This window comes from Pollachius pollachius (genome assembly GCF_949987615.1).
Source record: "Pollachius pollachius genome assembly, chromosome: 13".
Classification (NCBI taxonomy): Eukaryota; Metazoa; Chordata; class Actinopteri; order Gadiformes; family Gadidae; genus Pollachius; species Pollachius pollachius.
The window spans coordinates 22964018-22977327 of NC_136946.1; the positions used below are offsets into that span (position 1 = coordinate 22964018).

General features: G+C 51.8%; 1 protein-coding gene across 1 annotated transcript in view; it reads left to right on the top strand.

Annotated features, from left to right (window-relative positions):
* LOC307085189 (neural cell adhesion molecule 2-like) overlaps window positions 1-13310 on the top strand; it is a gene marked incomplete at both ends in the record, with an annotated part of 200103 nt that overhangs the window by 117354 nt on the left and 69439 nt on the right. The window contains 2 exons of the mRNA XM_079749878.1: window positions 6666-6871; window positions 9902-9998. Of these exons, the coding sequence (XP_079606004.1) occupies window positions 6666-6871; window positions 9902-9998 (303 nt within the window). The remainder of the gene's footprint in view (window positions 1-6665; window positions 6872-9901; window positions 9999-13310) is intronic.

Sequence of the window (13310 nt, forward strand, 5' to 3'; positions counted from 1 at the left end):
ATTGTAACAGTAGGGAGTCGATTTCTTCAGGACGGGGATGATGGTGGTGGCTTTGAACATGTGGGGACCACAGCCTGCCTCAGCGAGATGTTAAAAATGTCTGTGAAGACATCTGTGAGCTCCCGCATAGTCCCTCAACACACGACCAGGGATGTTATCAGGACCAGTGGCTTAACGACCATTGATCCTGCAGAATGATCTCCTCACACTGTCTGGGGACAGCGTCAACACCAGGTCATCAGGAGGGGGAGGGGACTTTTGTGCAGATGTGGTGTTCTGTGGCTCGAAGCGAGCGAAGAAGGTGTTCAGCTCGTTCAGCAGAGAGATGGTGCTATCCGCGGTGCAGGTCCGCGGTGGGGGCTTGTAGTCTGTGACCATCTGGAGCCCCTGCCACAGGCTCCATGTGTCTCCGCTGTTGCTGAAGCAGTGGGAAATCTCCTTGGAGTACTGCCTCTTTTCTTAATTATCACATTATGCTATGTACCATACTTTCCATAAACTTCCCATAAAGTGTATTGTGCAGTCTATGAAGTGCATTTAAATAAGGTGCATTTGGTACAGGTATACACTGCATGGTGCCTGAGCATGGAGGAGCCTAACCTGCCCTAATGTCCTCTAATCGCTACTGCTGCGACTTTTAATTCATACCATTTGAAAGGAGAAATTAAACTAGCGACAGTCGCCAAAACAGGACAGTATTGATCACAGAGTTCCAAACTAAAATGTAGGGTTCCATCTACCCAGGAACGTGTTCATCTTAACCTCTACTTATGAACTCAAAACTACCAGAACAAGGAAGGCCACCGCATAAACTAACCTTAAATCAAGGAATGTGACCATGAGATGAGGATTCTTAACAGTTTTCACTGGAAAACGACCCAGATTTCAAGGACAAAACCCACCCTATCTACCATCCTGTTTAGTGCCTGTAGCGTACACAAGTTTGTGAGATACACCGTAACAAGTAATACATGATTTCTTATGAAGAGTTTGCTCATGGCTTAGACAGTCTTTCAACCGCTCTTACTTAATATTTAATAATGGGTGTAAAACACACACAGACGCACCGCGAACACACACACACACACAGACACAAACACACACACACACACACACACACACACACACACACACACACACACACACACACACACACACTCAATCACTCAATGGAATCATAGTGAACATAAAACAAAAGTATTGCGTCTCTCAGCCAGTGGACAGCTCTGATTGGCCGGTCACACACACACACACACACACACACACACACACACTGACCAGCTAGCTCTGATTGGCTATTAGGTTGCCTTCTTCTCCTCTGTGATTGGTGGTTTCATTTACGTATTTGCTCCTGAGGTAAAAGGCGCAGGGTTTCCCCCAAAGTGCTCAAGGGGCCGTTATGGGTGGGGGGGGGGGGGGACGGGGGGGTGTTTGTTATGTTCTAAGGACTTATACTTTTAGGTCGGCATAACATAACGGCTTAACATATATAATTCCCTGCATATCTCACACAAACACACATTCGGGAAACACACACACAAGGAATCAGTCACACACACACACACACACAGACACACACACAAACTCAGTCAGCACTCAGAAACACAAACAGACATGCAAAACACAAATAAAACACATCCACGCAAAACACAGACCCCACGCACAATCACGTGCGCGTGTGCACGGTTTATTCGTGGCTTTTGATCACAACTCCACGCGTGCTTGCGGATGCGGTTGCCGTGACTACCACAGCTAACAAGCGTAGAGGTAATAACTTTGGTTCCTTTTGTTATGATCCCCCCCCTCCCCTGACACATTAACAATGTCACACGCTATCTTTGAACACACATACTGGTTACTATGAGGGGCCGCCTGGGACAGAATTCATACTTGGACTTACACGCACTTATAATCTCGCATATACACCCCTATACTCATACACACACACTATTATACTTTTATATGTATGTATGAGAGAGTATAGTCGTATGTGCATGAGCGTCCGTTTGGTTTGAAATGTGCTGGGGACAGAGACGCATTCGGAAGTGCATCTTCAGAAGTGCTGGGTTCAATGAGGATGCACTCTTTTTTCTCTCTTTAGTGCCGTAATGAAAGGTTCTGAAAGATGGCATATCCATGCAGCTAATTACTAAGGAATAAAATGTATACAGAATCTGTCGTTTCATGAAGAAAACGTTTCCAAAAAGCATCGGACATATGACCCACTATGTTCTGCTCCATGTATCCAATGTTGACAACGTGACATGATATGGCTAACCTAACAACATAAACAAGAGGAGCTAGGAAAGGAAATCAACTGCGTGTTTAAGTTCAGAAGGGCCAAACGTGTGGCTACCCACAGCACTACAAAAGCCGTCAAGGTTGAAAAAGAAAAAAATATTTGTTGCACAGCTGAACGCTGTATCACATCATGAGCTGGCTGTTCTCAATTCACAACACGCATTCCATCCAATAGCCTACATCAGGCATTCTGACAAAAACTCATGCACTCCCCCCCACAATTATTCCAGAATTCAAGCAAAGCAAGAATGACCAAAAGTCACTTTGTGTCAACAAGAGACTGACTCCACCGACTATCAATTGCAAGTTAAAACAGCCGACCAGTTGAGTGCAAACAACACGTAAGACCTCGCCACAGCACCAGCAAATCTTAAGCAATAAATATCGCGTCTTACCTTTATTTATGTGGCAGTGGTCTGCAGATGCATCCCGTGGTGTAGCCTACCACATCCATTTAGTTCAACAGGTTATCGTCCTGATACTGTCCATGGTAATAGCAACCTGCTCTGGTGCTTTTTACCTATGTATTCAGGCTAAAATGACTTGATTGTCTGATGCCTCATCATCCCAGCCAAAGAGTATTGGTATTATTAGTAATGGCTACTTGCCAAAACGAAAAAATAACTTCGCACAGTGTGTATTTTTACAATGTATTTGTTATCGTTGATCAGCAGAGAAATAGTTTGCCAAAGTCGTTGACGTCGCTTAGCATCCGAATATGCTGTGGTTGATAAGTTACCAGACTACTTTGCGGAGTGATACAGATGACGTCAATCAGAGGCAATAAATCCACTTTCCTTAACAGCGGTCAAATATGCTGGACGTGAGCATTCCACGGCATTGAGAAGAGCCGTGTAATAAACAATAATAATTGACAGCTGAACGTTTGTAAGGCCCATGCAAGGGAATGGAGCAGTCTACAGCATTGAGAAGAGCCGTGTAATAATCCATAATATTTCAACTCAAGTTTGTTTTTTTTTTTTACAAGTGGTGGATACAAAATGAATCTTGACGAAAACTGGTGAAGACGCGTCCCCAGTGGAAGTGACGCCTATGTGCAAGTGAGAGAGTACAGTAGTGCACGTGAGAGAGAATAGTAGTGTATGTGAGAGAGTATAGTTGGGTATGTGAAAGAGTATAGAAGGGTTTGTGAGAGAGAATAGTAATGTATGTGAGAGAGTATAGTTGTTTATGCAAGAGAATATAGTGTGTGAGAGAGAATAGTTTTGCGTGTGAGAGAGTATAGTAGTTTGTGTGAGAGAGTTTGACTGAAACAGAAGTGAGTTGATTCCTCAGTTCCTGATTAGCTGACAGTAGAGGCGGTAGCTTCTGGCGCTCAAAATACTGCGCTGTCATTTCAATTTTGAATTTCCAGCGATGTTGTTATGCTGCGTTCGCACCAAAAAATTATTTGGTCGCTTGTTCATGTGGCCACCTGAGTTTGAGAGAGGCTTCCTCTTGTGACCGCCTATTCATTCTCAACCATAGCCGGTCTCTACGTGTTGTGGAAGTACCAGAGACGTCAGAAAGGACGCCTCTAGGATTCATAATATCACCCGTTCTATAAAATATTCCAATCTAGAAACCTCCGGGAGCTCCGGCGTGAGTCCAGGAGCTCTATATCTAAATAATACGTGATATAATATATAGATATGATATCTTTATAATATAATATTGTAGCGTCACAGGTTTTGGGAGATGGGGGCGGGCCTTAGTGGGCGACCTCTCCTGGGAATTCGGCTTCACAGGATTTGTTGTGGTTACCGGCGTTGTCATGGTTACCGGTCTTGTGTGTGTTCTAATGGTTTGTTTGCCTTATTCACCTGGCGGCCATTTTAAAATTCGAATGCCCTTGAGCAGGGGTCTCAAACTCCCCTCGACCGACGGAGGGGTGGGGCCTGGAGCAGGGACTTCCGGTCCGAGCTCCTCTCTCTCCGGCAGTGTCGTCACGAACGCGACAGGGGCCGCATCGTTCCACCTCTTAAGGAGGTTGATGTGGTATATCTGTTTGTTTTCGCCCCTGTCCGACCGCGCTACCTTGTAATCCACGTCCCCGACCCGCCGTGTGACCACAAAGGGTCCTTGCCACTTTGCGAGTAATTTGGTGCTAGAGGTGGGCAGCAGTACCAGGACCTTGTCCCCCGGGGTGAGATCGCGTAACGTACTCCCTCTGTCGTACAGGCGTCTCTGACTCTCCTGGGCTCGGAGCAATTGCTCTCGTGACAATACCCCTAGTGAGTGAAGCTTTGCACGCAAGTCCATGACGTACTGTATTTCATTTTTGCTGTAAATGGACCCCTCCTCCCAGTTTTCTTCAATGAGGTCCAGGACACCCCTGGGCTTGCGCTCATAGAGCAACTCAAATGGGGAAAACCCATTTGAAAATTGCAATTGTAATTGAAAACCCTGTGGAAGCCTGAGGCACTTCCCGCACTGCAAACAACCGAGGGTCTATCCATTGATGCCGTTTTCGAGCATCCTTCACCAACTGACACTTGGGACAGGAGGCGCACCACCTGCGCACCTCCGCCCGAATCCCCGGCGAATAGAACCGAGCCATTATCTGGTTTAGTGTTTTCTCGTACCCCAAATGGCCCACCGTTGGGTTATAATGCGCCGCCTGGAAAACCATTTCCCGGCGGCTCCTGGGTACCAGCAATTAGTTGACAACCTCCTCACTCTGGGTGTCACAACCCACCCGATAAAGCCTATCCCTAAACACCACAAAGTGTGGGTAAGTCAGCACTGCGTCTGGCTGTACCCAAGTACCATCAATAGCTATCACTTGGTCGTAGGCTGAGCGTAGGGTAGCATCTCGAGACTGCTCGAGGGGTAAATCCTCCACCGGTGGGAACCTCGGCGCTGGGACCTCGGGTTGAGGACTCCCCGCCTCCCCCATTCCCTGAACAGCGTCGGACGGCCCCCGCATCGGCGCAGAACACAACAAACGACTTAGGTGGCTCTATCTGTCGTGTCCACACCCTCGTAGTCCCCATAACAGCCTGTGGAAACCCAGCCCAATCTAACCCTAGAATCAGGGGATGCGTGAGGCTTGAACTAACTGCCGCCTGGACTCTATGCTTTCCCCCCCATAACGAATTTCGATAGGGACCAAGGTATACTCGTGAACATCCCCATGTATACACCTCACCGGAGGGCCGCAGGGCAGCTGCACCGGTGCGCAGGCCCGGTGTTGGTGGTCGCCGAGAGGTCGACGGCAGCCGAGAGGCTCGCGGGGCGGTGATACCGGACCCAGGCGGAGGTTCTGGCCGGAAGCCCCTCGATGAACCTCTCCAGGACTACCTGCTCAACGACCCCCTCTAGCGTGTTCCGGTCCGGGACCAGCCACCTCCTCGCTAGGTCCTGCAGCTGCTGGGCATAGGCGAAGGGTCGGTCCCCCTCTGTGAGCGTCAACGCCCGGAACCGGCGTCGATGTTCCTCGGGATGTAGGCCCAGCCGGACCCGGATGGCCCTGGTGACGGTGTCATAGTCCCGTTGGGCCCCGGCCGGCAGACTGTGGGCTGAGAGCTGGGCCTCCCCCGTCAGGAGTGGCAGGAGACGGTGAGCCCTCTCCTGACGAGGCCACCAAGAGACCTCGGCCACTCCCTGAAAGGTCTCCAGGAAGGCGTCATCTGCCTCCCCCATATTCGGGACATGGATGTGGGGCACGGCTCCTGCCCCTCTGGGTTTGTCGCCACGGCCTCCGGAGGTGAGGAGCTCACGGAGAATAGCCTGATCGGCCGCCATGGCCTGGGCTAGCTCCGTGAGCACCTCGTTCTGTGCGTGCCGTAGCTGGCTCTGTCGCTCGGACTTCTGTACCAGATGTCCGAGCACACTCGCTAGTGGTGACTGGTTTGTTTTCCGCACTCAGCCCGACATTGGGCTCCACTGTAACGATCCACAGATCGTCCATGTGGTTCAATCATTCCTGTCTGCTCCCCATCCTCCCCACTACAAGATACAGCAGGCACATAAATACGCACTCCCTGATTGGTCTGATGGCGAGCAGGTGCCCGCCATCAGACCAATCAACCCAGCAGATCCGGTGTGATCCCAACATGCCCGTACTCCACCTGCAGGCCGGACGACGCATGTCCCCCCACAGTGTTTATGGATGGGTGAATGTGTGTATTTATGAGTGAATGTGTGTATGAATCAATGAATGTGTGTGTGAATGGGTGAAAGCATGGATGAATAGGTGTGTGAATGGGTGTATTTATGAGTGAATGTGTGTATGAATGGTTGTAAGTCGCTTTGGATAAAGCAAGTGCTAAATGTAAATGTTGCTATTCATTCATTCATTCATCCTTTTCTCTTCTTTTTTGGTGTGTTCTGCTTTTGGGTTCGGGGGCGGGGCCTAACAGACATGCCCCAGTTCCTGACCAATCAGACCATCTTCTACTCGTGGGAGGGCAACGCCGTCAACCTCAGCTGTGCCGTGGCTTCCAACCCGCTCGCCGCCATGCTGTGGCGGAGGGGAGGCCTCACCATCGCCACCACCGAGGGCCCCAACGCCGCTGGGGGCCCCAACGCCCGGGTTTACAGCAGTGAGGGCCGCTCCCTGCTGGAGGTAAGCCCATACAAGGGGCCACCATACCAGAGGGGCCCCAATACCACAGGAGCCCCCATACCAGAGGGGCCCCGACCCAGGGGTCCCCATACTAGAGGCCCCCATACCAGGGGCCCCCATACCACAGGGGCCCCCATACCAAAGGCCTCCATACCAGGGCCCCCCATACTAGAGGGGCCCCCATACCATAGGCCCCCATACCAGAGGCCCCCATACCAGGGCCCCCATACCAGACACAGAGGCCCCCATACCAGAGACAGAGGCCCCCATACCAGAGGCCCCCATACCAGGGCCCCCATACCAGAGGCCCCCGTACCAGAGACAGAGGCCCCCATACCAGAGGCCCCCATACCAGGGCCCCCATACCAGGAACCCAATACCAGAGGCCCCCATACCAGGGCCCCCATACCAGAGGCCCCCATACCAGAGGCCCCCATACCAGGGCCCCCATACCAGAGGCCCCCATACCAGAGGCCCCCATACCAGGGCCCCCATACCAGACACAGAGGCCCCCATACCAGAGACAGAGGCCCCCATACCAGAGGCCCCCATACCAGAGGCCCCCATACCAGGGCCCCCATACCAGAGGCCCCCGTACCAGAGACAGAGGCCCCCATACCAGAGGCCCCCATACCAGGGCCCCCATACCAGGAACCCCATACCAGAGGCCCCCATACCAGGGCCCCCATACCAGAGGCCCCCATACCAGAGGCCCCCATACCAGGGCCCCCATACCAGAGGCCCCCATACCAGAGGCCCCCATACCAGGGCCCCCATACCAGAGGCCCCAATACCAGACACAGAGGCCCCCATACCAGAGACAGAGGCCCCCATACCGGAGACAGAGGCCCCCTTACCAGAGGCCCCCATACCAGGGCCCCCATACCAGGGCCCCCATACCAGAGGCCCCCATACCAGAGGCCCCCATACCAGGGCCCCCATACCAGAGACGGAGGCCCCCATACCAGGGCCCCCATACCAGAGACAGAGGCCCCCATACCAGAGGCCCCCTTACCAGAGGCCCCCATCCCAGGGCCCCCATACCATAGGCCCCCATACCAGAGGGGCCCCGACCCAGGGGTCCCCATACTAGAGGCCCCCATACCAGGGGCCCCCATACCACAGGGGCCCCCATACCAAAGGCCTCCATACCAGGGGCCCCCATACCAGGGCCGCCATACCAGGGCTCCCCATACTAGAGGGGCCCCCATACCAGGGCCCCCATACCAGACACAGAGGCCCCCATACCAGAGGCCCCAATACCAGGGCCCCAATACCAGGGCCCCCATACCAGAGGCCCCCCTACCAGAGACAGAGGCCCCCATACCAGAGGCCCCCATACCAGAGACAGAGGCCCCCATACCGGAGACAGAGGCCCCCTTACCAGGGCCCCCATACCAGAGGCCCCCATACCAGAAGCCCTCAGACCAGAGGCCCCCATACCAGAGGCCCCCATACCAGAGGCCCCCATACCAGAGGCCCCCAAACCAGAGACAGATGCCCCCTTACCAGAGGCCCCCATACCAGGGCCCCATACCAGGGCCCCCATACTAGAGGGGCCCCCATAACATAGGCCCCCATACCAGAGGCCCCCATACCAGGGCCCCCCTACCAGACACAGAGGCCCCCTTACCAGAGGCCCCCATACAAGGCCCCCATACCAGGGCCCCCATACTAGAGGGGCCCCCATAACATAGGCCCCCATACCAGAGGCCCCCATACCAGGGCCCCCCTACCAGAGACAGAGGCCCCCTTACCAGAGGCCCCCATCCCAGGGCCCCCATACCATAGGCCCCCATACCAGAGGGGCCCCGACCCAGGGGTCCCCATACTAGAGGCCCCCATACCAGGGGCCCCCATACCACAGGGGCCCCCATACCAAAGGCCTCCATACCAGGGGCCCCCTTACCAGGGCCGCCATACCAGAGGCCCCCATACCAGAGGCCCCCATACCAGAGACAGAGACCCCATACCAGGGCCCCCATTCCAGAGGCCCCCATAGCAGAGGCCCTCAGACCAGAGGCCGCCATCCCAGGGCCCCCATACCAGAGACAGAGGCCCCCATACCAGGGCCCCCATACCAGCGGCCCCCAAACCAGAGACAGAGGCCCCCATACCAGACTGCCCCCTTACCAGAGGCCCCCATACCAGAGGCCCCCATACCAGAGGCCCCCATACCAGGGCCCCCATACCAGACTGCCCCCTTACCAGAGGCCCCCATACCAGAGGCCCCCATACCAGAGGCCCCCATACCAGGGCCCCCATACCAGACTGCCCCCTTACCAGAGGCCCCCATACCAGAGGCCCCCATATCAGAGGCCCCCATACCAGGGCCCCCATACCAGCGGCCCCCATACCAGAGACAGAGGCCCCCATACCAGACTGCCCCCTTACCAGAGGCCCCCATACCAGAGGCACTCAGACCAGGGCCCCCATACCAGAGACAGAGGCCCCCTTACCAGAGGCCCCCATACCAGAGGCCCCCATACCGGAGACAGAGGCCCCCATACCAGGGCCCACTTACCAGAGGCCCCCATACCAGAGGCCCCCTTACCAGGGCCCCCATCCCATGGTGGTGGGGGAGGGTGTTGCCTAAGGGCAGTGGTTAATAAAATCGTGCAGGTTGTCTGGTCACCTGAGGTTGCTAGGTCCATTTCCCAGGCTCCTCCTGAGTGTCCGGTTGGAGGGTGGTTGCCAGTTGACACCGCCGTGGCTGTGTTGCCTAAGGGCTGTGGCTCAGGAGCAGGTAGAGCAGGTTGACTGGTAAGCAGGAGGTTGCTAGTTTGATTCTCCCGGCTCCTGAGCCGAGATGTCCCTGAGCAAGGCAACTCACCCTTAACTGCTCCTGCTGACGCTGTGTGTGTGTGAGAGAATGCTGCTATAATTAGTGTTTAAATATATATATATAAAATAAAAAAACACAAAGATTTATATATATTTCAAATATGTATTAATATTCGTCTTTTTTTATATATATATATTATGTACAGTGTATATTTATAGCAATGTCACTTGTCGTCATGGTTACAGGTCACACCCCTGTCGGACAGGGATTTCGGCCGCTACAACTGCACGGCGAGGAACAACATCGGGATGAGGTACCAGGAGTTCATCCTGGCCCAAGCAGGTGAGTAACCTACACACACACACACACACACATGGCCTCATGGAGTCTCACCATGTATTAAATAAGAGCCAAATATCAAAGGTTGTTAGTCCCGTTAGAAGCGCACAACGGAAATGTCAGAAGAAGGGACAGGTAGCGAACGCCGAGGAAAGTTTGACATTAAAAAGCAATTTAGAAATGTTCTGGGTTCTAGAGCGAGGGGAGGGGGCAGGAGACCTGTTCTCTGGGTCAGGGCGGCCATTAATGGTTCAAACACAGAATGCAGAATGATATATTTATACATGCGCTTCATTAATATATACATGTGGTGTTTGCATATGCATGACTGCTGCAAAGCAGAGGGCAAGGTCTCTGTTGTTAAGCTGTCTTTACTATCACCGGACTGGTTTAACATCTTAGTTTAACAGTTTAACATTTCCATGGCAATTTCTCTGCTCTTAAGCTAACTCAACTCAAACTAGACTAAACTCTACAACTACTGTTGTAGTAAGACAGACTTTGAAATGCCTTCAAACGCTCCATCATGCAGAACCTAGAATACGTCTTTATATTATAACACGCCTGACTGCCGGAAATTCAGATCAAAAGAAGTTGAACGTTTTTATGGCAAATCCAGCGTATTACTGATATACGTATGTCTCATCTCATCGCCATTCGCTTATCCGGGGTCGGGTCTCAGGGGCAGCAGCTCCAGCAGGGGGCCCCAGACTTCCCGGGCCACATTGACCAGCTCTGACGGGGGGATCCCGAGGCGTTCCCAGGCCAGTGTTGAGATATAATTCCTCCACCTAGTCCTGGGTCTTCCCCGAGGCCTCCTCCCCACTGGTGGTGCCTGGAACACCTCCCAAGGGAGGCGCCCCGGTGGGCATCATCACCAGATGAACCCCTGAGCTGAGGAGCATCGGCTCTACTCCAAGTTCCTCATGGATGGCTTCTCACCCTATCCCTGAGGGAGACGCCAGCCACCCTCCTGTGAAAACCCATCTCTGCCGCTTGTACCCCCATTCTCGTCCTTTGGGTCATCACCCATCCCTCATGACCATAGGTAAGGTCAGGAACGAAGATCAACCGGTAGATTGAGAGCTTTGCCTTGCGGCTCATCTCTCTCTTCGTCACAACGGTGCGGTAAAGCAAACATAATATCGCTCCCGCTGCTCCAATTCTCTGGCCAATCTCACGCTCCATCGTACCCTCACTCGCAAACAAGACCCCGAGGAACTTGAACTCCTTCACTTGTTGTGCGCAGGGCAATGTCTTAAGCTGTTTTAGCTCTCACTGGATTGGACTCTACTGTTAGACTGAACTCTACTGGGACACTTTGAAATGCCTTCAAACACTCCATCATGCATCCGTCTTTAGATCATAACTGGCTTTAGAATGGTAAAACAGTACATATTTCATGTCCAAATGTGTGTTTCACTCATCAGATATTCATTGTAATCATCACAAAATACGTTTGAGAATCCACTTAGGAATCAACGATCATACGCTTGAAGAACAAGCGACCTATCCTCATGGAGACGCCAATAACCAAAGAGTGCTTTGGTTTCTCCTCCTCCTCCTCCTCCTCCTCCTCATACTGCTCCTCCTTCACGTCCTCTTCCTCAGCAGTGGAGGGAACCAGGATACATGTCAATCAGGACCATACATGACTCAACCTGTCCTGTGTGTCAAACATTATGTAAAGAAACACAAAAAGCTAAATCAAAAACATCCTACACATGCTGAGCCTGCAGCACCCAAAGTTGAAAACCCAACTACTTCTGCGCTCCTGGGCTATGCTAATGCCCATGGGAGTCAGTTTGGTTTGAAATGTCCTGGGGACAGGGACGTATTTGGAAGTGCATATTCAGAAGTGCTGGGTACAATGAGGATGCACTTTAGTGAAGGGAATGAAAGGTTCTGAAAGACGGCATACCCATGTAGCTAATTACTAAGGAAAATCTGTGCCAGAAAAAATCTGTCTGGCACGTTTTATGAAGAAAACCTTTCCAAAAAGCATCGGACATATGACCCACTATGTTCTGCTCCATGTATCCAATGTTGACAACGTGACATGATATGGCTAAGCTAACAACATAAACAAGAGGAGCTAGGAAAGGAAATTAACTGTGTTTAAGTTCAGAAGGGCCAAACGTGTGGCTACACACAGCACTACAAAAGTCGTCAAGATTGAAAAAGATAAAAATATTTGTTGCACAGCTGAACGCTGTATCACATCATGAGCTGGCTGATCTCAATTCACAAGACACATTCCGTCAAAACTAGCCTACATCAGGCATTCTGACCAAAACTCATGCACTCCCCCCACCCCCTACAATTATTCCAGAATTCAAGCAAAGCAAGAATGACCAAAAGTCACTTTGTGTCAACAAGAGACTGACTCCACCGACTATCAATTTCAAGTTAAAACAGCCGACCACTTAAGTGCAAAAAACACAAAAGACCTCGCCACAGCACCAGCAAATCTTAAGCAATAAATATCGCACCTTACCTTTATTTATGTGGCAGTGGTCTGCAGATGCATCCCGTGGTGTAGCCTACCACATCCATTTAGTTCAACAGGTTATCGTTCTCATACTGTCCATGGTAATAGCAACCTGCTCTGGTACTTTTTACCTATGTCTTCAGGCTAAAATGACTTGATTGTCTGATGCCTCATCATCCCAGCCAAAGAGTATTGGTATTATTAGTAATGGCTACTTGCCAAATCGAAAGAATAACTTCACACAGTGTCTTTTTCCATTGTATTTGTTATCATTCGTAGCATTGATCAGCAGAGAAATAGTTCGCTAAAGTCGTTGACGTCGCTTAGCAACTGAGTACGCTGGGGTTGATAAGTTTCCGGACTGCGGAGTGATACAGATGACGTGAATCCTTGACAGCGGTCAAATATGCTGGCCGTGAGCATTCCACTGCATTGAGAAGAGCCGTGTAATAAACAAAAATAATTGACAGCTGAACGTTACGAAGGCCCATGCAAGTGAATGGAGCAGTCTACAGCATTGAGAAGAGCCGTGTAGTAAGTAAGGGATAATGTACAGAACGCCGGTCATTATCGGGAAAATAAGCCCCGACAGGGCGACCAGGACACCGACCAGCGGAGGTGTCTTGCTTCGCCCTGAAGGGGCTTGATTTCGATAATGACTGGCGACGTTCTATACATTATCCCGCTTATTACACGGCTATTTGCCGAAACGAAAAAATACCTTCACATGGTGTGTCTTTTTACGATTTATTCGTTACCAGCATTCATAGTGTTGATCAGCAGGGAAATAGTCTGCCAAAGCCGTTGACGTCGCTAAGCAACAG